Source organism: Leptonychotes weddellii, chromosome 6 (genome assembly GCF_054177405.1).
Source record: "Leptonychotes weddellii isolate Sample4059 chromosome 6, ASM5417740v2, whole genome shotgun sequence".
NCBI lineage: Eukaryota > Metazoa > Chordata > Mammalia > Carnivora > Phocidae > Leptonychotes > Leptonychotes weddellii.
In genome coordinates, this window is record NC_138374.1 from 9828308 (window position 1) to 9847940 (window position 19633).

The 19633-nt window shown below is 49.5% G+C and overlaps 1 protein-coding gene across 3 annotated transcripts in view; it reads right to left on the reverse strand.

The window, feature by feature from the left end:
- Positions 1-19633, reverse strand: part of PLPP4 (phospholipid phosphatase 4) — a 112845-nt gene that overhangs the window by 66933 nt on the left and 26279 nt on the right. For all 3 annotated transcript variants that reach the window (XM_081823391.1, XM_081823390.1, XM_006737049.3), the window contains exon 2: positions 2072-2180. In XM_081823391.1, the coding sequence (XP_081679517.1) occupies positions 2072-2180 (109 nt within the window). The remainder of the gene's footprint in view (positions 1-2071; positions 2181-19633) is intronic.

The window sequence follows — 19633 nt, forward strand, 5'->3', positions numbered from 1 at the left end:
GAAAAAAAAACTAATTAATGTGGTGACAAAGTATTTTTCCGCTTTGTGTTACATGTATTATAAATGTATCTACTGCGTTCCTTGTGTTATTATGGAATCGCATGAAATCTTGTGACCAAATGAATGAAATGCATCAACTACTATTAACAAAACAAAAGGCTGAGCTTATCTCATTAGGGGACTCAAGGGTAGGAATCAGGATTTGAGGATGAATACACTTCTATTCTCTGAGAATCACAGCACTGAATAACTCCTTTACTGCCTCGCATCCACCCCTGCCAACATGCAAATGCACCCCCTCCTATTTGTGTCTGCAGCCAGACTATTTGTGGCATTGGTATCTAGACTTCAAAACAATCCATTGTTCATAAATCTAGGACACAGCCACAAATTTCTCACACTATCCCATATGAACCTTAATCTCCAAATTGTGTTTTATAGCACATAAAATGTGAAACCTGTGAGGAAGGGGGATAAGTGGTAAGTAGGAGCTTCCCCCTTTCAAAACCATGGAGTAAACTAGTTAGACATATGCTAGTTCCCTTATTTCTAGGATTTATAGAAGATTTAAGTTACAGCAGAAATGGAAAAAGTCTCATTTTCATACTCAAGCGTTAGGTAATGCCTGAACTCTTCAATTCCCCTAAAATTTACAAAAATCCAGTTTAGTTTCCAGTGGAAAAGCAATTATTAAAGAGCAATTAAGGGCGCCTGGGTGGCTCAGTTGGTTAAGTGGCTGCCTTCGGCTCAGGTCATGATCCCAGGGTCCTGGGATTGAGTCCCACATCGGACTCCCTGCTCAGCGGAAAGCCTGCTTCTCCCTCTCCCTCTGCCTGCCTCTCTGCCTACTTGTGCTCTCTCTCTTTCTCTCTCTGTCAAATAAATAAAATCTTTAAAAAAAAAAGCAATTAAAATAATACTTCAAAGCTCATGTAATGTGCTGGGCATTTGGGGATGTTTGCAGACACAAAGATCTTTCCAATCATCACTAATTAACAAGATTTCCTACATAAAATCAGAGGGATTTCCTTCAAAACGCAAAAACATTCCTCATGTGCTCGAAGAAATCTCTGACCCAATCAGTTAAGTTCCCAGAGGCACAAGACACAATGGCTGGTCAACAGGAATAAACCTCAAGCTGTAAGGCGGGCCAACCAAAAGTCACATCACTGTTCTGTAACAAAGAGGAGCTTAAATATTTCCTCTGCTACAGAAAGGCCTGATGGCAATTCCGCAGGAGGCAATCAGCATCCGCAAGGAGTCCTGGACACTGGGCTCCCACCCTACAGGGCAGCCTCATGGCTGAGACCAGGCTCAGAGCTGGCTGCTTAGATCTGAATCCTGGCTCTGCTGCTCACTAGCTGTGTGGATCTGGGCAAGTTCCTTCCTTTCTCTGGGATGCAATTCTGCACCTGCAAATGAGGACAAGAGTGACAGCTTTCTCACTAGAATGCTGGATGAGATCCAATGAGATAATCCTTCTTTCTCAAGCTCTCAGCAAAGGGCCCAGCACATCAGAAGTGAAATATAAAAGGTCTCGATTGCCATGGGGTGAGGGTGAAGAGGTAGAAGTAATGCCACTATAATCCACCAGCTATCTGGACGCTGGCCCATTTATTCGAGAGGCAGAAAGGCACAAAACACTATCCAGGGATTGAGTCATACAAGGTGGTCTCATCCGTGGTCACCTGACCAGCTAGAACCAGAAGAGCAGTTAACAGAGCTATCTACAGTGCCTGAGTTTGGCAAAATTGAGGTTTATCCTCGAAGAAGATGGAGCAGGGAAATCGGTCTCTAGTCTTATTTTACTGCAAATATCTGTAAACCACTTGGCCCAGCTCAGGTAAGGAGGTCCCTTTTCTTTCCAATGTGGCAGGCAATTACTAGCTCTCGCGTGACCAAGTGGCGCCCGTCACGATCTGGAATTGAGTTCAATGTGATGGGCTGCTTACCTCCTCTCTCTTCCAGACTGCTCATGGTCTTCAGCAGGGGTTAGAAAAGCAGAAATGAAAACCCATTTGGTTCATACTTGGGAGACTGGTCAAATCAGCCATGAAATCGTGGTACTTACAAACATGAGGCGGGTAGGTATGTTGTCTGATTGCACCAAAGGATTTTTATAGAGCCAGATCTCTTCTGGCTGGATGACTCTCTGGAATGGATCCAAAAACTCCGTAAAACTGAAACAAAACAAAGACAGACGCGTGAGGGCTTGAGCGCTCATCTGTTGCCTGTAGTCCCCGAGAAGGCCACTCCCACACGCCCTCAGTGGAGAATCCAGCCTCTGGGGACGGAGAAGGTAATAACAGGCTGCCCAGGGGTGGGGGGTGGGGGGCAGATGGATTGAAAGAATTACTGAGATTCTGTAGAACCTTCTGTCAGCAGCAAAGACCCATTCTGGGCATAAAAGAACAGCGGCGAAGCTGACCTACAAAGACCCTAGAAGTCAGGGCTCCAAAGTGAACTAGGAGCCGAAGGGCAGAATGGGGCGGGGAGGGGGGAGCTCAGACGGGGGCAAGGCCAGCCAGCAGCACAGCTCTGGGAAGGAAATGGGCTCAATGTGGAGCAAAGGTGAATGAGCAGTTGGCACCACCTGGGGAAAGAACCCTGGGCTCTTCCCTTCCCTCCCTTACCCCGATGGCACGCTGACACTTCTCCACCAGTAGGGGGCAGAGTGAGCAAGAAAAGCCTCCCTGAGAATACGGAAGGTTGGGCAGGAGGAACACTGAGAGAAAGGGAGGGAGGGAAGGAAGGAAAAGGGGAATAAGAAGAATTCTGGGGCTGCTGCCAAGAAACCAGACAGCATTAAGCATCCACGTCCTCCTCTCATCACCCTCCCAAGCCCTCCCACACCCTGGGAGCCCACAACACCCATGCGGATGGAAAGCAAACACCACCAAGAGTAAAATGGGATGGAGCGGGGTCAGGGGGACGGAGCCTGCAGGGATATGGTTTGCTTTGTCCGACTGACCCTCCGGCCCAGGTCTCCACCTGGCGAACTCAGTTCAGAATGGGGGTCCGAGAGAGCCAGGCAGAGGCTGAATGTCTTTTCAGACCTAGTCTCGGAGGTCTCATGGTGTCATCTGGTGACATGCAAGTCATTAGGTCAGCCCACATTCAAGAGAGGAGTGGACTCCCCTCTTGGCAGGGATATAGAGCAAGGTCCCAACAGAGAAAGGCTGCTTAAGATGACAGATGTGGCTTTAAAATAACAATATGCCAACCACCGGCTGTCATCATTGTAATGGGCCCACAGCCCCCCTCTCAGAGACCCCAGAACCTTGATCCCCATTCCTTCCCCATGCAGCCAGCCACACTGCTGAGCACGTCCCTCCTCACCTTGCTTGTCCCCCAGGTGTTACTCCCCTCGTGGCTATTTTTTAAAGCCTCGTGCACCCAGCCTTTTGCACAATTCTACATCCCACCCCAAGAAGCTGCAGTCAGAATGCATCTATCAAGCAGATTATATCCTCTGGGTGCAGCGGAGTCAAGAAAGATAGATGTCCCTTCTCCAGCCACGCTCCAGCCACCAGTGGCTGCCTCTGAGAATCCAGACAGCGGGGCACCTGCACAGAGGACTTGGGCCTCAGAAAGCAAAGGGGGGCAGAGGTGGGCATGCGGGGTGCAATGGAAAGGTCTGGAGACCATACAGGGTGGTTACCAAGAAAGGACATCCCAGGCCTGGAAACCCCCTCCCACAAGCTCTCTGTAGGTGGTCTGGAAGCCAGGAAATGGAAACCCACTTCCACGGAGGAGGTCAGGCATGGGCTCCCATGACCTGTTCACAGGGGCTCACTACGCCCACATGAGGACTCCCCAGAGCTGTTAGATCAGCACTCCCCAAACATGAATGTGCCCAGGATCCACTTGGGGGGCTTGTGCCTATAGAAACAGCCAGTCCCGGGAAGGGCCAGAGAGTTGGCATCTCCAGCCAGGTGCCCCGTGGTGCCGATGCTGCTGACCTGTGGCTCAAACCTTGATTCGCAAGGGGCCAGGGCATCGGCCTCACAGGGAATGCAGAATCTTGGGGCCTAGCCCAGACCTACTGAATCACAATCTTCACTTTTAACAAGACCCCCAGGGGATGCATGTGAGCACTATAGTCAGATATACACAGCTCTTGGGTGGGAAAGCTGGTGCTTCCCAGCTTCGGCCTTTGAAGAACCAAGTTGGCCAGTTTTGCCTTATCCCCCGCCCTCCTCCCGGACCGTGACTTTCCTCGAGACTTTGTAAACTAAAAGCCTAGAAGAAACTTCACGTCACTGCTTAATTATGAAATCAGCATTCCCTCCATAGACAGCGGGTAAACGTCAAAATAAATACAATGAAAACCAAAGACTGCTATTAAATTCTACTTTGGTGCTGCTGCCTTGGAAGCTCGCCTGCCCTCTCTGTGGACGCCCTCCAGGGCTTCCCCCGCGAGGCAGGGAAGATGGAAGGACAAGTGAGAGGGGGCGAACGTGCCCTCCCCGTGCCTGTGGAGGTGGGGGCTTCCACTGCGTGTCATCTCAACTCACCCCGCAAAGCCCGTAAAATCATCTCCGGCACTGCTGCGGTCATGGAAGCAGGTCAAAATGTTTTGATGCGAAAAGGAAGGAGTTACTACTAAAGTAAACATACAATTTTCTTTTGTCAAAATTCTAACTGCCCAAAGTCAGGGACCTTGCTGTTGGATTTGGATCCAAGTTATGCTTCTTTCATTTCTTGGCTGTTTGAATTTGACAATTACCTTAATCTACCTGTATATCAATTTCTTCTTGGCAAAGGAGGAACAGTGTTATTGTTTTCTCCTTAGTTTTCTGATGATGCAGTTTGAAGAACTTGGAAAACATACACTGTGAAAATTCAAAGACATTATTCTAACTTTATGCTGGACATAAAAATCATGTGTAAATCCTCCTTAGGCTTGGTTCCTATCTCCTCTCTCTCTCTCCTGGTGGCCAGTCCTGTTTTCACAGCCCAGCTGACTTTAAGCAGCCTACAGTATCTGCTTATATAGGAAGGAATGCAGCAGGGGACAGACAGTGGACCATCATTTTTGCCTACTGTTTATTCACTCAACAAACACCTAACTGAGTGCCCGTGATGTGCCAGGTAGTGCCCCATGAACCCTGGTGAATAAAACACACATAGTCCCCACTTTTGCGGAGATTATAGTCAAGGGACCCTAAGTGCCAACTGATTGGGGAATGAGATGTTGAATCTTCTGTTACAGGTATCAGAGTGCCGTCTACACAGATCGTCAGCCCACTCTGCTTTGAGGAGATGTCAGGTTAGGAGTATTCCAGCAGTTGGACCCACGAGATGGCCTCCAACCTAGAGCCGCTTACGAGGACCTGACCCCCGGAAATGTTATGGGATGTGTATCTATCACTGTTCATGTGCTGAATGTGCCAACAGATTCAGCCCAGAGTTAGGAACCCAGAAGAATGGCCCATCTTGACATCACACTAGCAAGGAATAATGATGCTTCTGTCCCCCATGCCTCTTTTAACTCAAAGTCAAGTTCTCAAAGCCCCAGAATCTCCCCATCATCTTCTAAAAGACTCCACAAATTTGTCAATGATCTTTAAGTCACGGACCTTGATAACATACCTTTTTCAAGATAAGGTTAACAATTCAGTCACATACTAGGCACAGATTTCTACCTCCTTGACTCCCAAACAAAAATAACACAAGATTGTACTGAAACATGAACTTAACCAGACCATTAAACTTGGTGTAAATCCCTGCTTTGGCATTTGCCAGCTGGGTGGCTTGAGAAAAGTCACTTAACCTCTCTGATCCTCAAACACCGTTCCCCCCCACCCCCCGCCCCAGGATGGCCATACCTTCCAGGACAGTGATAATACTGCTATCATTAGCAGTAAGAGAAGTTGGGGTCTGGCACGGTGTCTAGGGCACTGAAAGCCTCAACCAAATGCTCTTCCTGCAGTGTGGGCATGAACAGTGCTGAGGACACGATGTGGGTCTGAGAAGGATGCCCCCCCACCCCCCGATCCCCAACCCAGGGGCAGTGAGGTTGCATGCCCGGGGAAAGAGGATCAGACAGAATGTCAACACCTGCCACTCATCACTTGGCCATTCTGTGAGCCAACAACGGCCCAGGCAGCCACTGCTGAAGCTTGCGGTGTTCAGGAGGGCAAAACAAGACTCGTGATAAAGAAGTTTTCCAGGCAAAAGCAAAAAGTAAAGCCTGTTTCTTACTTGAACTATTGACCTGTCCCCCCCTAGTGGGCCTCTCCCACACAGGAGGGAAAACACTGGCAAATGGGCTCTGGAAGTGGTCAGGGACAGGCAGCTGCTACATAGGGAAGAGGTGTATAGGATTTAGTCCTGGGCAAGGGATAAGATGAGGCTACAGAGAGAACACGCTGATGAATTATCTCAGCGACCTGCCCGCACACAGCCTTCTCCTGAGTTTGGTCATTGGATGCCCCAAAGTCAAGAGTAACAGTTTTCATAAAAATAGCTAGTTATTACGTTTGGAGCCGTCTTGTGCTGTGCCCTTGACTTGGTGCTTTCCAACATCCCTTGTTTACTCTTCATAAGAGCCCTATGAGATAGTAATTGCTGTTATCCCCATTTTAGAGATGGGGGCACTGAGGCCACAAAGCAAAGTGTCTCTTGCCTGAGTCATCACAGCTCTATGTGCTATGGAATGTCCACTATCCCACATCCTTCTGAGCACATGCTCTGGAACTTTAAGGAAAGAACACGCAAATACACACACACACACACACACGCACACACACGCATGCATTGCCCACCAGTGTAAAGTCATCTGCAATTATTTTAATAAAAGATACCATTTTCCACAATTAGAAACACAGCCTTACTCTCGGGAAATGCAACATGGGGATCTCAGTTCTCAGTCAGTGTGAAGGCTGAGATCAGATTCTTGCAGAGAGCAGTCTGACGTTTGTTGGGAAGGAGGGAAGGGCAGAAATCATGAGAGAAGTGAAGCCCCCGAGACGTTGCTCCCGCCAGCCCCCTCCTCCCTGCCCCTTGGAGAAGCAGGTGCCCCTGCAGCAAAGACGCCTGCAGCTCACCTGCACTAGGGAGAACGGCATCCAGGAGACCAGCCCTGGACCAGACGAGGAACGGCTCCCAGAGCCCCCACCCCATCCTGGGGATGCTCTCTCTTCTCTGCAGCAGCCTCACAAAGGATGAGAAGGCAGTTGAGCGAGGGCGACTGCCACCTGGGGCCAAGGCACAGGCAGAGCCTGGCTCCAATCCTCATGCCCTTCCAACTGTGAGGGCACAGACTCTGGAGAGGCAGCCTGGGTTGGATTTCCACTCTCCCTTACTGGCTGCCTGACCCTGGGCAAGGCACGTCCCTTCCTGGGCCTTGGTCTCCTTACTCTGCCAAGTAATGCTGACAAGAACACCTACCTCAGAAGGCTGGTACAAATACTAAACAGGTAACAATGTGAAGTGCTTAGAAGGGCACGGGCATGTGTTCTCACCCTGGTGGGGGGAAAGCCTAAAATTACAGCCCAATATTGTGTCCTGCCCCAACCTCTGAAACCACACGGACTTCAAACAGCCTGACCACAAGCTCCCTGCCCCGCTCCGCTCCCTCAGGTAAGGTCCCCCCACCAAACAATCCTCCTGATCAAGGGACCAGGTGCAATTTCTGCTTATCCTTGAGTATTGGGTTTCTATCCCCTGCCAGCCCATGAACAGACAAATCACATCCTTCTGCAGGAACCAGGGACACCCCACCCTCTTGGTACTACACAGCCTGCCTCCCACAGGCCCTGCAGATTCGCTCTGCCCTACTTCTAGCCCTGCCCAGCAGGTGGTGTCCTCCGCCCCTGCTATGAGTATATGTGACTAATAAACTGCTATCGATCTCTCTGTCCCATCTTAAGTGTCATGTATGGCCATCCCCATAACCCCAGGGTAGGAATCCCTCCTCGCCAAGGGGGTGAAGATGGGGCGTCAGAGCCTGTACCTCTTGGCTAGGCCCTCCTGAACATGATGGGATGGGACAGTGGTGGAAATATGTGGGCCAAGCCTGGAAATGTCATCGATCTACCCAGCTCCAGGAAGGAAGAGAAAGGACCAAGAATAGGCAGCATGAATAAAACCAAGCCGCTGACCCGACTACCTGTTCACGCCAGCTCTCCTTCAGCTTTTAGAAACATGGCCCTATCCTGCCTCCCCTACCTGTTGGTCACCAGTGTCAGGACCACAGACACCTGTGTGCTTCTGACACATGAAGTACACGGCACCTCCATGGAGCATTCTTCCCAAACATGTATACTCTGAACCTAAATCAAGTCTTTGGATCCAACTTCCAGCTAATAGGAAACACAGGGACAGACGAACTAGTCAAATGCCCTCAAGCAAGTAATTAGACAAGCCCAGGAAGAAAGCTAGAGGGAATGTTCCAGGTTACAGGAATCTGAAGAGACAAAACAACCAAATGTAACATACATTTGACTGGATCTTGGGTCAAAAAAATTTAAAAAGCCATTAAAAAGGAACTCTGAGGATGACTAAGGCAATACAGGAACTGGAACAAACCAGGTATCAGGTGATCATAAGGAAATATTACTAATTTCCTTCAGTGCAGTAAGGACATGGATATGGAGAAGAAGGCTTTGTTTTTAGGAGATGCATTTAGGGAGCTTAGGATAATGAACTGTCAGCAATTTCCTCTCAAATACTTCAGAAAATTGTATATAAAACACATAACTACAGAGATAAAGCAAATAGGGTAAAATGTTAATTGTTAAATCTAGGTGGAGCAGATGGGGGATTTTACTGTTTCAACTTTTCTGTATATTGGAAATTATCCAGGACGAGAGGCTGGCATAGAGGGGCCCAGGAGCAGGAACCCCCAAAGGGAGGGAAATAGCACAGAAGGCAATATGGCAACGGAAATGTGGGCTTAGCAGAGCTGTGGAGTTGAACAGCTTCTGTTCCACCTCTGCCACTTACAACCTGCATGACCCTGGGCAAGTGACACCTACTCTCTGAGCCCTGGGTGCCTCCTCCGGAAGTGGAAATAACCATAAACCCCGCTCCCCCCCGCCTTCAGGGCCGCACTGAGGAAGGATCGGTGAGGTCACGCACAACGGACTCAGCATAGCGCTCAGTAGAGGCCCCCTCCCCGAGAGCTGTCTCCTGCCACAAGAGCATATTCAAGCTCGGGCACGGAGAAAGCAGGACACACCCAAACCTGCCTGCCACGGGGCAGGGGCACACATGGAAGTGTATGTTGCAGAAGCACGATGTTCAAAACTACGCGCATCACCCCACAAGTCCAAACGTTTAATCCACCGATTTCTGAACACTTCTGCAGAGGGTGTCTTCCCTCTGGAAGAAACAGAAGATGGAAAACATTTTAGTTGTCTGAATTCAAACAGAAAATCCCAGTCTACACAAACACAGCCTGCAAAAGCTAATATATTGGGTCCAGCTGGGGCTTCATGCCCTGGGGAAGCGGCTGAGGCCCCCTCCCCACCTATAAAATGGGCAGAACACCCTGCTGAAATGTCATGAGAATTTGGGATCATAGTTGGGGTCCATGAGAAGCACTCAACAACAGGTATTAACACTACTTATCACTGAAAAACCCCAGATTAAAAAAAAATCCTAAAAACGTGCACACCTTATAAGAATGTGTGGACCTTATCTGGATCCTGATTCAAAGAAATGAGGTGTTCATTTGATCAAGGTTTACAAATGGTATTGTGCTGCTGGAGGGCTGGCTCAGCTTTTCGTTGTTGTTGTTTTGTTGGGGTTTTTTTTTTAAGTTCTCATTGGTTAAAGTTTTTGAAGTACTGACATATAAAATGATGTCATGTCTGGGCTTTGCTTTAAAAACCTCCACCAATAAAAGGGGAGGGAGAACAGATGAAATCAAAGTGTTGGTAACTGGTGGAGGGTATCTGACAATTTCCACACCAAAAAGTTTTTTAAAATGATTTTGCTCATTGGCCCGAAAGATACTTGCAAAATTAAGTGTTTTATCAGCCAAAGCAACTAATGCCCTTGGAAAGCATTATTTCAGTCAAGTGTAACAACTAAAAGAGTAGTGAATAAAAATCAGCAAGAAGAAAGGAGAAGAGACAAGGGAAGAGGTCAGGTCCTTCAAAAAAGGAGTCTCCTTCCAAAACCTGCACACCTAGACCTATCTGAAAACCCTCAGGATGCGGTGCCCCAGAGCCCAAGGCAATGAGGAGTCCTCTCCCTGGACATCGGAAAGCAAGTGCTTAATAACCAGGGTGGTGACAGGCCGGTGACAGTGAGCTATGGGTGACAGGAGACTATGTGCCGATCCAGGCCACTGGGAATCCACTTCCCACTGGCTGCAGGGCTTCCTGGAGCTCAGAGCCCAGCTCCCCCTCCCCCGGCAAAGCTCTCCCCTCTGGGAGGAACATCCTCTGGGCCAGACACATCTCCTAGCAGAAAATGTTTCTGCAGGGGCTACCGCACTGTGTCTGAGCCACAGGCAAACAAAAGCCACTCAAAAAAAAAAACTAGTAAAAGAAGAGGGAGGAAAGTATATATTTCTTTGCTAACAGACCTCCGTCTCCAATTAAGCTCCGACTCTAGAATGCCCAGTGAAGCATTCACTCCTGGATTAAATAAATCTTTAGGAATTGAGCCAGAGCTTAAAGCACTCTGGAGCATTCTCCATACCCAGGCCTGGACCAGGCCACATAAAGATCCCAGGACACGCTCAGCAGAGTTCTGTCTGGGGCAGAACAGAATGCCAGTCAACACTCAGGACAAAACGCTGTGCAGACAGAGCTTAATTTGAAGAGGCTTCTGAGCTGTAATTTTCATTCAAACACATCAGCCAGAGAGCCCTTGTTCTAAACAGGGGCCCCCGAAGTGTCTTTGAGCTCTTCCTCCATTACAATCTCATCTGAACTCCCCCCGGTGTCAGTCAGCAGGGGGGCAGGGCAGCAGCAGGCCTTTCTTACCCGAGTCCACGGCAGAGAGCAGCAGAGCCCAGACCTGACCACATTCTCCGTGACCTGCTTGTCCATGTTCTAGAATGATCTTCATCTGGGCTGGTAGGTGAGAAGAGGCACATGCGTGAGACGGAACAGCCACAGATCGGAAGGCTAAGGGCTGGGGACAGCCAGTATCTGACGAGAGGCTAATGGCAGGGCCAGGTCAGGGTGGAGAGCATGTGGGGAGCATATGAGTCAAGACGCTGGGGTACACCTGCCCTAAGCATGACAACCTGCTCTGCAGCTGAGGTCTGGGGAAGGCAGACATTTCCCCTCTACCCTGAGGCATGGCCAGGCCTGTGGTGTTTAAGCAGATAAAGAAACTTCGTGCTTGCCCCCAAAGCCTTTTGGCTATCTGTAAGCATCACTAAGTGTTTTCCTGGCCACCTGCACTCCAACCCTCAAATCCTTAATGCAGAGTCAAATTGGCCCGTGGACCTGGGCTTGACCTTGCACAGCGGCAGACATCCCCCTGCTGGTTTCTGTGGCCCCAACGATGGCCAGTTAGAGTCAAGGACCAAGCAATCGCTGCCTGTTGGTATGACTGGGCTGTACAGCGGGGATCCATCTGCTCACTCGAAATCATCTTAGGAGGATCGAGAATAGCTGGGTCATCATCACTGCTGCAAAGTTACAGTGGCTTCGGGCTGAATGGAAGGGCCACAGCACAACGCCAGCTCCAAGAGGGCACTAATTCTTGTCTGCGTTTGCTCAGAGCTGTAGAACAGTGCCTGGCATGCAGTGAGCGCTCAATAAATACCTGTTGCATCAAGACTAAACAAACCTATGGCAGCTGTTTCAATAAAGACCCAATCTTCTGCCACATGGAATCTCCAGTCAGAGGCTGACAACTGGCTGCCCTTGGACCGAAAGCAACTTGCGGCTACATTTGGTTTGGGCAGCTCAGTGGATTGTTTTTTTTTTTAAAGATTTTATTTAGTTACTTGACAGAGAGCGACACAGCGAGCGAGGGAACACAAGCAGGGGGAGTGGGAGAGGGAGAAGCAGGCTCCCTGCAGAGCAGGGAGCCCGACGCGGGGCTCGATCCCAGGACCCCGGGACCATGACCTGAGCCGAAGGCAGACGCTTAACGACTGAGCCACCCAGGTGCCCTCAGTGGTTTTTTTTAAAATGTATAATTCATGGCCGATATTTGAAAACCAGGAGCTCTTACAGCAAAATCTGAATTTCTGGCTTCCGGTGAAGAACTTGGTCTGGCAACCTCCGGCCCACATCCCTCCAGGCCAACACACTGATGAAGGAGTTAAGAAGGAGCTGCCCACTTGGGAGGGCAAAGCCTGCCCAGGGCCCAGCCACCCCCGCTGCATCTGTGCAACGTGACATGTGTGCTCGTCTCCGTGGCTGTCGTAGGCTGGCTGCTGGCTGGGCCCAGAGCGGGGGGCACTTCACAGTCTCCAGCATCCCCTAGTCTCCAGGAACCCCCCACTCTATGAGGCCAGTGCCCCCAGGGGACACGTGCGCCTCTCTCTTCTCAGGGAGCCTGGCTTTGTGGGGTGCTCGTCTGCCGAGTGGTTTGTTAGGACTAATCGGTCCACAGCAGTTGTGTGTTGAGCTGTCGCCCCACCCCCACCAGCACCAGCAGCACCGCTCCCCTGCCGAAACACCAGTCTGCAAACCTTGCTCTCTCCTCTGTCCCAAGCGACAGCACGACCCCAGCCCCCGGCACTGCTGAGAACTGGGTTTGATACGTCACAGACTGTCTGAATGGCTCCTTGGTAACACAGTCAATGAGATGTTGTCTTCAGAGACATCCAGAGGGAAAGAAGGGGAGAGAGGAGGATTGCTTTCTGAGTGCTTCCTACCTGCCAGGAGCCTGCTAGGCAAGTGTTACACCTTCCCTCAATCACTCCTCACAATGGAAAAGTAGGCACCGCCGTCCCTATCGTCCAGATAGGGAGACAGGCTCGGAGAGGCTTCTTGACCTGCCCAAGTGCATTCAGCAGGACAAGCAACAAAACTGAAGCTCAAACTCAGGTCTTCTAACCATTACCCTGGGCTATTTCCACTGCCCCTGTTTCTGGAAGTGTGGGCTAGAGTACACTGAGGTGGAAGGAAAACCATGGGTGGGCTGCAGACAACTGCACTGAGTGCGGGGAGCGGCGGGAGGACCCAGAGTCTGCCCGGGTAATACGGGGAATCAGCCTGGCTTTAGTTAGCAGCACCCTGGACCAGGAATCAAAAGCGCTCATTAGGTTGTAATTGTAGGAAAATCTCTCCCTCAGTGGCGTTACTTCTTTATCAGTAAAATGGAAATCTATTCCCTTATTCATCCATTCATTTTCAGTACAAGGCAGTTAAATGAAAAGCAGATTCTGAAGTACATGTCCGTGGGTTTGACCTTGGCCAAATCACTCTATTTCTGTGTGCCTTAGTTTCTCATCTGTAAAAGGATTATTATCAATGAGATGATTGGCACAGAGGGAAGCAGGCCCAATAAATGCCAGGTTTTACTCCTCATTCATTCATTCACGCAGCCATGCATTCAACAAGCATCATCGGCCTGCCTACTGAGTAGGTTCTGTGACCCTACTCACAAGAGGCTAGTATTGACCCTGGGCTCCGGGGGCACCATCCTCCTGTTCTCTGATCCCTCTCCCTGCCCACTTTCTCTTTCTCAAGTGTCTCTCCCTCCCTCCAGGCCCTTCATGAATAATGTGGGCCCCAGGACTTGGGCTCTTCTGTAGTGGGGAGAACATATGGTCGCAGGGCCATGCCAGCCCAACTCTGGTCTTTCCAAACTGACATCTCCATCCCTAAGATCTACACTCCCATGTTCACCGCAGTGACATTCACAATAGCCAAGATATGGGAACAACCCTAAGTGTCCAACCATGGACGAATGGATAAAGAAGATGTGGTGTATACATATATACATACACACAACGGAATACTACTCAGCCATGAGAAAGAAGGACATCTGTCATTTGTGACAACATGGATGGACCTTGAGGGCATTATGCTAAGTGAAATAAGTCAGAGAAAGACAAATACTGTACAATCTCACTTATATGTGGAATCTAAACAAGCCACACTCACAGAAACAGAGACTAGAATGATGGTTACCAAGGGCTGGAGGTGGGGGGTGGGAGAAATGGGGGAATGATGGTCAAGGGGTAGCAACTCAGCTATCAGATGAACAAGTTCTAGAGATCTAATGTACAGTATGGTGATTATAGTTAATAATACTGTATTATACACCTGAAATTTATTTATTTATTTATTTTTTTTTTTAAAAAGATTTTATTTATTTTTTAGAGAGCGAGAGAGAAACAGCATGAGAGGGGCAAGGGTCAGAGGGAGAAGCAGGCTCCCCGCTGAGCCGGGAGCCCGACGCGGGACTCGATCCCAGGACCCTGGGATCATGACCTGAGCCGAAGGCAGACGCTTAACCATCTGAGCCACCCAGGCGCCCACACCTGAAATTTATTAAGATAGATCTGAAATGTTCTTACCACTAATTATATGACATGATGCAGGTGCTAGCTAATACTACAGTGATAATCATTTCTCAGTATACAAGTGTATCAGATCAACATATTATACACCTTAAATTTATACACTGTTATATGTCAATTATAGCTCAGTAAAGCTAGAAAAAAACTGAGTATAAAGACCAAGGAATACTGGAAAAGGAGGCTAACAGCATGCTGCTAAAGAAATCACCTGTTGCTTCTCTGCCTTAAATGATTTCCCAAGTGTCATCATGCGTCTTCACATGAATCAGTACCCAGTGCAACTGGGCAATACTGACAATCAGACTGAGGGTTGCTGGAGGGGAGGGGGTTGGGGAGATGGGGTGACTGGGTGATGGGCATTAAGGAGGGCACTTGATGGAATGAGCACTGGGTATTACATGCAACTGATGAACCCCTAAAATCTGCTTCTGAAACTAATAATACCCTATATGTTATGTAAATTGAAATTAAATAAAAAATTTAAAACAAAGAAATGCAGAACACAGAAAAAAAAAGATCCCCTTGTAAAATTCCAAAGGTGCATCTAAATTGCTCTATATACACAATTAGCCGAAGAGAAGGTACCTTCTCACCAGTACATGTAATTGCTTTTCTTAAAAACATAACAAAAAACTCCCTGGCTGTCTCTAAAATATAACAAAGCAAAAGGGTGATTCTTGCCATTCTCAACCTGTTGGGCAGCCAGCTGGACGTATCAGAGAGGCTTCCCCAGATTCCGCAGTCATTACTGGAAGGTCTTAATTGGCTTTCGAGATTTTGCATAGCACTGCAAATCTGGGTAATCGAGTTTGAGGAAAAGTGTAATCAAGCTGATTTATCCACAATTATCTCCCCCATTATTCTCTTTGTTACCCCATTCTGCAATTACTTGCATGGAAAATTTTTATGTAATAGAGACACGCAGATGAAGGCAGCAGATCCCCTGAATCCTACAGCGAGCAAGGGGCTCGGCTCTTCCCAGGGAGCCTGGGCGCCTACAGGAGACCCCCCCACACAGGCTGACCTCAAGACAGGTAGTGTAAATGAGGCACAAATGCCCAATGAGCCTCCAAAGCCAGTGCTCCTCGAACCTTACACTCACTTGGAAACTCACAAGTATCCCCCTCCGGGAGAGGACTCACTCCCTGTCAGGTCCATGAGTGCACACTGCTGACCACCACCAAGTGCATTCCAAAGCAAGCCGAAAAGCAACAGTGAAAAGCTCAGCCATGGATGGTTGTTATCGGCGCTGACACTTGAATGTCTATTCCCCCTCCCTACATCAATAGTAATTTAAAACAATATCACAGCATCAGGTATTCTTTTTTTTTTTTTTAATTTTTATTTATTTGACAGAGACACAGTGAGAGGGGGAACACAAGCAGGGGGAGTGGGAGAGGGAGAAGCAGGCTTCCCACTGAGCAGGGATCCCGATGCGGGGCTCGATCCCAAGACCCTGGGATCATGACCTGAGCTGAAGGCAGATGCTTAACTGACTGAGCCACCCAGGTGCCCCAGCATCCGGTATTCTTGAGCCACACGTTGTTCTGGACACTTTCCATGCACCATGTGTCTCTTCAACCTCACAAACCCTATGGAGTATGACTAACATTCCCTCCATTTTACAGATGGTCAAACTGAGGCTTTCAGAGGCCATGCAGTATCCACACAGCCAGATCTCAGAGCCAAGTCTGCCAAGGCTTCAGAGCCTGTCTCACACTCACTCGGTGCTCCTGCCTCGTCAAGGGGAAGGGAGAGACAGAGGGGTCTGTTCCCATCAAAGGATAAGCTGATCTTTTAAAGGAGGATTTGGGAAGAATCAAGAAAACTTTAAAGAAATGGAAAGAAAGCCACTCGCAGAAGGAAGCTGGTGGCGCCATCTTGGTTGGAGGCTGTTGGCAATGCCTATGGGAAGACTGCAGATGGAGGCCCTGCTCTCAACGGGGCCACCAGAATGCCTCCTGACCTTTCAGAGGGCACCTGGGTCTCTAACCCTCAGTTTCTCCATGTGTAAAACGCTTGGGTGGCCTCTAAACGATACCATGCAATGACTTTTAGGGTTTGAAGAGCTTCTGATGCGAGAACAGAGCAGAGCAAGAAGGTCCTGGGGAGCGCTTCTCAACCCCCAGCTGCACATCACACTCACTCGAGGAACTTGTAAAAATATCACTGCCCTGGCCCTGCCCCAGACCAAATTCGAATCTCTGGGGAACCAGGGTGGGGTCCCCTGCTCTGGAGCCGCTCTGTAAGTAAGAGACAGGCAGAAGACATGTAGGGGTCAACAAGACACTTCTCCTTTCACTTTTGTTCCTTTCTATGTGGCTTTTCCCTTTGATGTTGTCTTTACCTCTCAATCAATAATGGTCCTTCTTAAAATGTGACAAGGAATCCAAAGTCTCTGGCACCAAAAAACATGTGTGTTTGTTTTGTGTTGCACCCACGAATCTTTCTATTTTGCAGGGAGTCCCCTCTGAAGACATTAGTCGTGAGCTAAGCCAGCATGACGTTTCCTGTGTCTGAGCTGCCTTGTCCTGAGGCTGAGATTGGCCTGGGCCGGCAGCAGGTCTCTAAGCCTTGGCCGCCACTCGCAATAGGCAGCACCAAGAAGGGTTTGGATTTGGAAAGAGAGACGGAGGGACACCACTCCAGCCCTGAACTCGGAGGCACAACTCCCAAGCATGTGCGAAGAGTTTAATAAATGTCTGCTGAGCCTGAAGCGGTGCCAGGCACCGGGATCCAGAGTGAACGAGGCACAGTGCACGTCCTCAGGGAGCCCAGTGGGGAGGGGAGGGGAGGCACAGGCCTAAAACCCAGCCGTATTAGCTTCCTACTGCTGTTGTAACAAACTGTCACAAACTTAGTGGCTTTAACAACACCAGTTCTAGAGGTCAAAAGTCTGATGCACGGGGCGCCTGGGTGGCTCAGTCGGTTAAGCCTCCGACTCTTGGTTTTGGCTCAGGTCATGATCTCAGGGTTGTGAGATCGAGCCCCGGGTCCAGCTCTGGGCTCAGAGCGGAGTCTGCTTCAGATTCTTTCTCACCCTCTGCCCGCCACCCACTCCCCAACTGGTGAGTGCTCTCTCTTTAAAATACTTAAATAAAATCTTAAAAAAAAAAAAGGTCTGATGCACATCTCACTGGGCTCAGGTCAAAGCGCTAACAGGGCTGCATTCCTTTCTGGAAGCTCGAGGGGAGAATCACTTCCTTACCTTTTCCAGCTTCTAGAGGTCTCCCTCATTCTTTGACTCATGACCCCCTTCAACTTCACAGCCAGCAACAGTAGGTCTGGAACTATGCGCCCCCCATCTGTCTGGCCCCCTCTTCTGCCTCTTCTTCCTCCATTCTTAAAGACCCATGTGATTAGACAGATCCCACCTGCTCATCGAGGATAAGCCCCTGAACCCCAGGTGAACCGATGAGCAACCTTAGTTACTTGTGTGACCTTTTTAAGTCCCTTTGCCACGTAAGATAACAGGTCCACAGATTCCAGAGATTAGGATGTAGACATCCCTGCAGGACATTACTCCACCACAGGCTGGCCACTTTAGGGTGACTGGCTGTGATGACGTACTGTGAGGTGAAGGGAAAATCCTGCGCTCCCCTAGTTTGTCGTTGTTGACATTACATGCAAACACGCATAAGAAAAGAAGAGAGATGCGAAGAAAACCCCCAAAATGGTAACACTGGTTACCTCTGCTCAGTCACTATGACATCACACGTGTCCACTTCCCTGTGCAACACTGACTACCACAGAGATACCCGCTGACCACTGGGGGGCCCGCCAGGCTGGAAGCTGCGTGAGCACAGAGCCTGTGTCTGTCTATCTCCCTCCACCCCAGGCCCAAGTGGTGACCACAGTAGACACTGGAGAGGCCTCACGCTGCCCCAGCACCTCCTGAGTGCTTTCCACACACTAATTCACTCAGTCCTCACGAGGCCCCACAGAGCTTGGCGTTATTTTTAAGCTCCACTGTTTGCACCTGAGCAAACTACTCCAGCCCACCTCGCTCAAATCCATCCCAGGACCCTGGAAAGGTCGCTGGCCCTCTCACCCACCTCTGCTGATGGAGGCCAGCACGGACTCCATGTCCTGAACTCAAACAATAAGGTCTAATTTATCCCAATTCCGACCTAGATGAAGAGGAGGCGAAGCCCTGGCAGGGGGCACCCGCCCAGGAAAGGGGGGAGCGGGGTCTGTTCCCAGTTAGTGCCAGTGTACCCCTCTGCAGGCCGGAGTCCCCCGGGCTTGGGGCTGGGGCACAGGGAACCAGGACAGTGAGGATGGGGATGGGGACAGGGACAGCGATGGGGAAGATCTGTACCAGTCCAGCCCAGTGGGAGTGGAGAGGACTTGGGAGCCCTGTGGATCTGCAGTAGACCCTTAACCTGCAACTTGAAGCTGTGATCCTGGGGGTGCCACTGGCCCAGCAGTGAGGACTAGAAGAGGTGAGGATGGTAGCTGCCCACCCCCCAGGGCCTGGAATCCATATCACCCCTGGACTTATGATTCTCTCACTTGATTCCAGCCACACCGGCTTCCCTTGGGGGCCCTGAGCTTGCCAAGCATGTCCCTACATTGGGATTTTGTCCTTGGCATTTCCTCCACCTGGAATGTTCCTCCCAGACACCTGCAAGGCTTGCTCTTCACTTGCTTCAGGTCTCTGCTCAAATAGCATCTTGTCAGCTAGGTGTTCTTGACCATTTCCACATAAAACATCAACACCCCATTGCAAACCAGCCCTCCCTCTCCTCTTCAGCTGCATTTTTTTCAACTGTTCATCACCATCCAACAAACTATATTTTTATTTGTGTGCTTATTTATAGTCTTTCTCACCAGACTGGCATACAAGCTCGACGGGGGAAAAGACTTTATACATCTGGTCGCTGCTATGACTCCAGGGTCCAGAGTTCTGCCTGAAGTCTAACAGAGGTTCAAAAGAATTTGTTGAGGAATGGACGTTTTCTTTCCATGATTTCAGAGGGAAAAAACCCACACACATACATTTACTGATATCCCCTCCAACAAATGGTCTGTAATCGTATTTCTGGCTACAAGAGAAAGATGTGGAAAATGAGTTAGGCATCACACACACACACACACACACACACACACACACACACACACCCACCAACCGGGAAGGCCATGCATAGCCAGGCCATGATGACAAAGGGCAGAGAG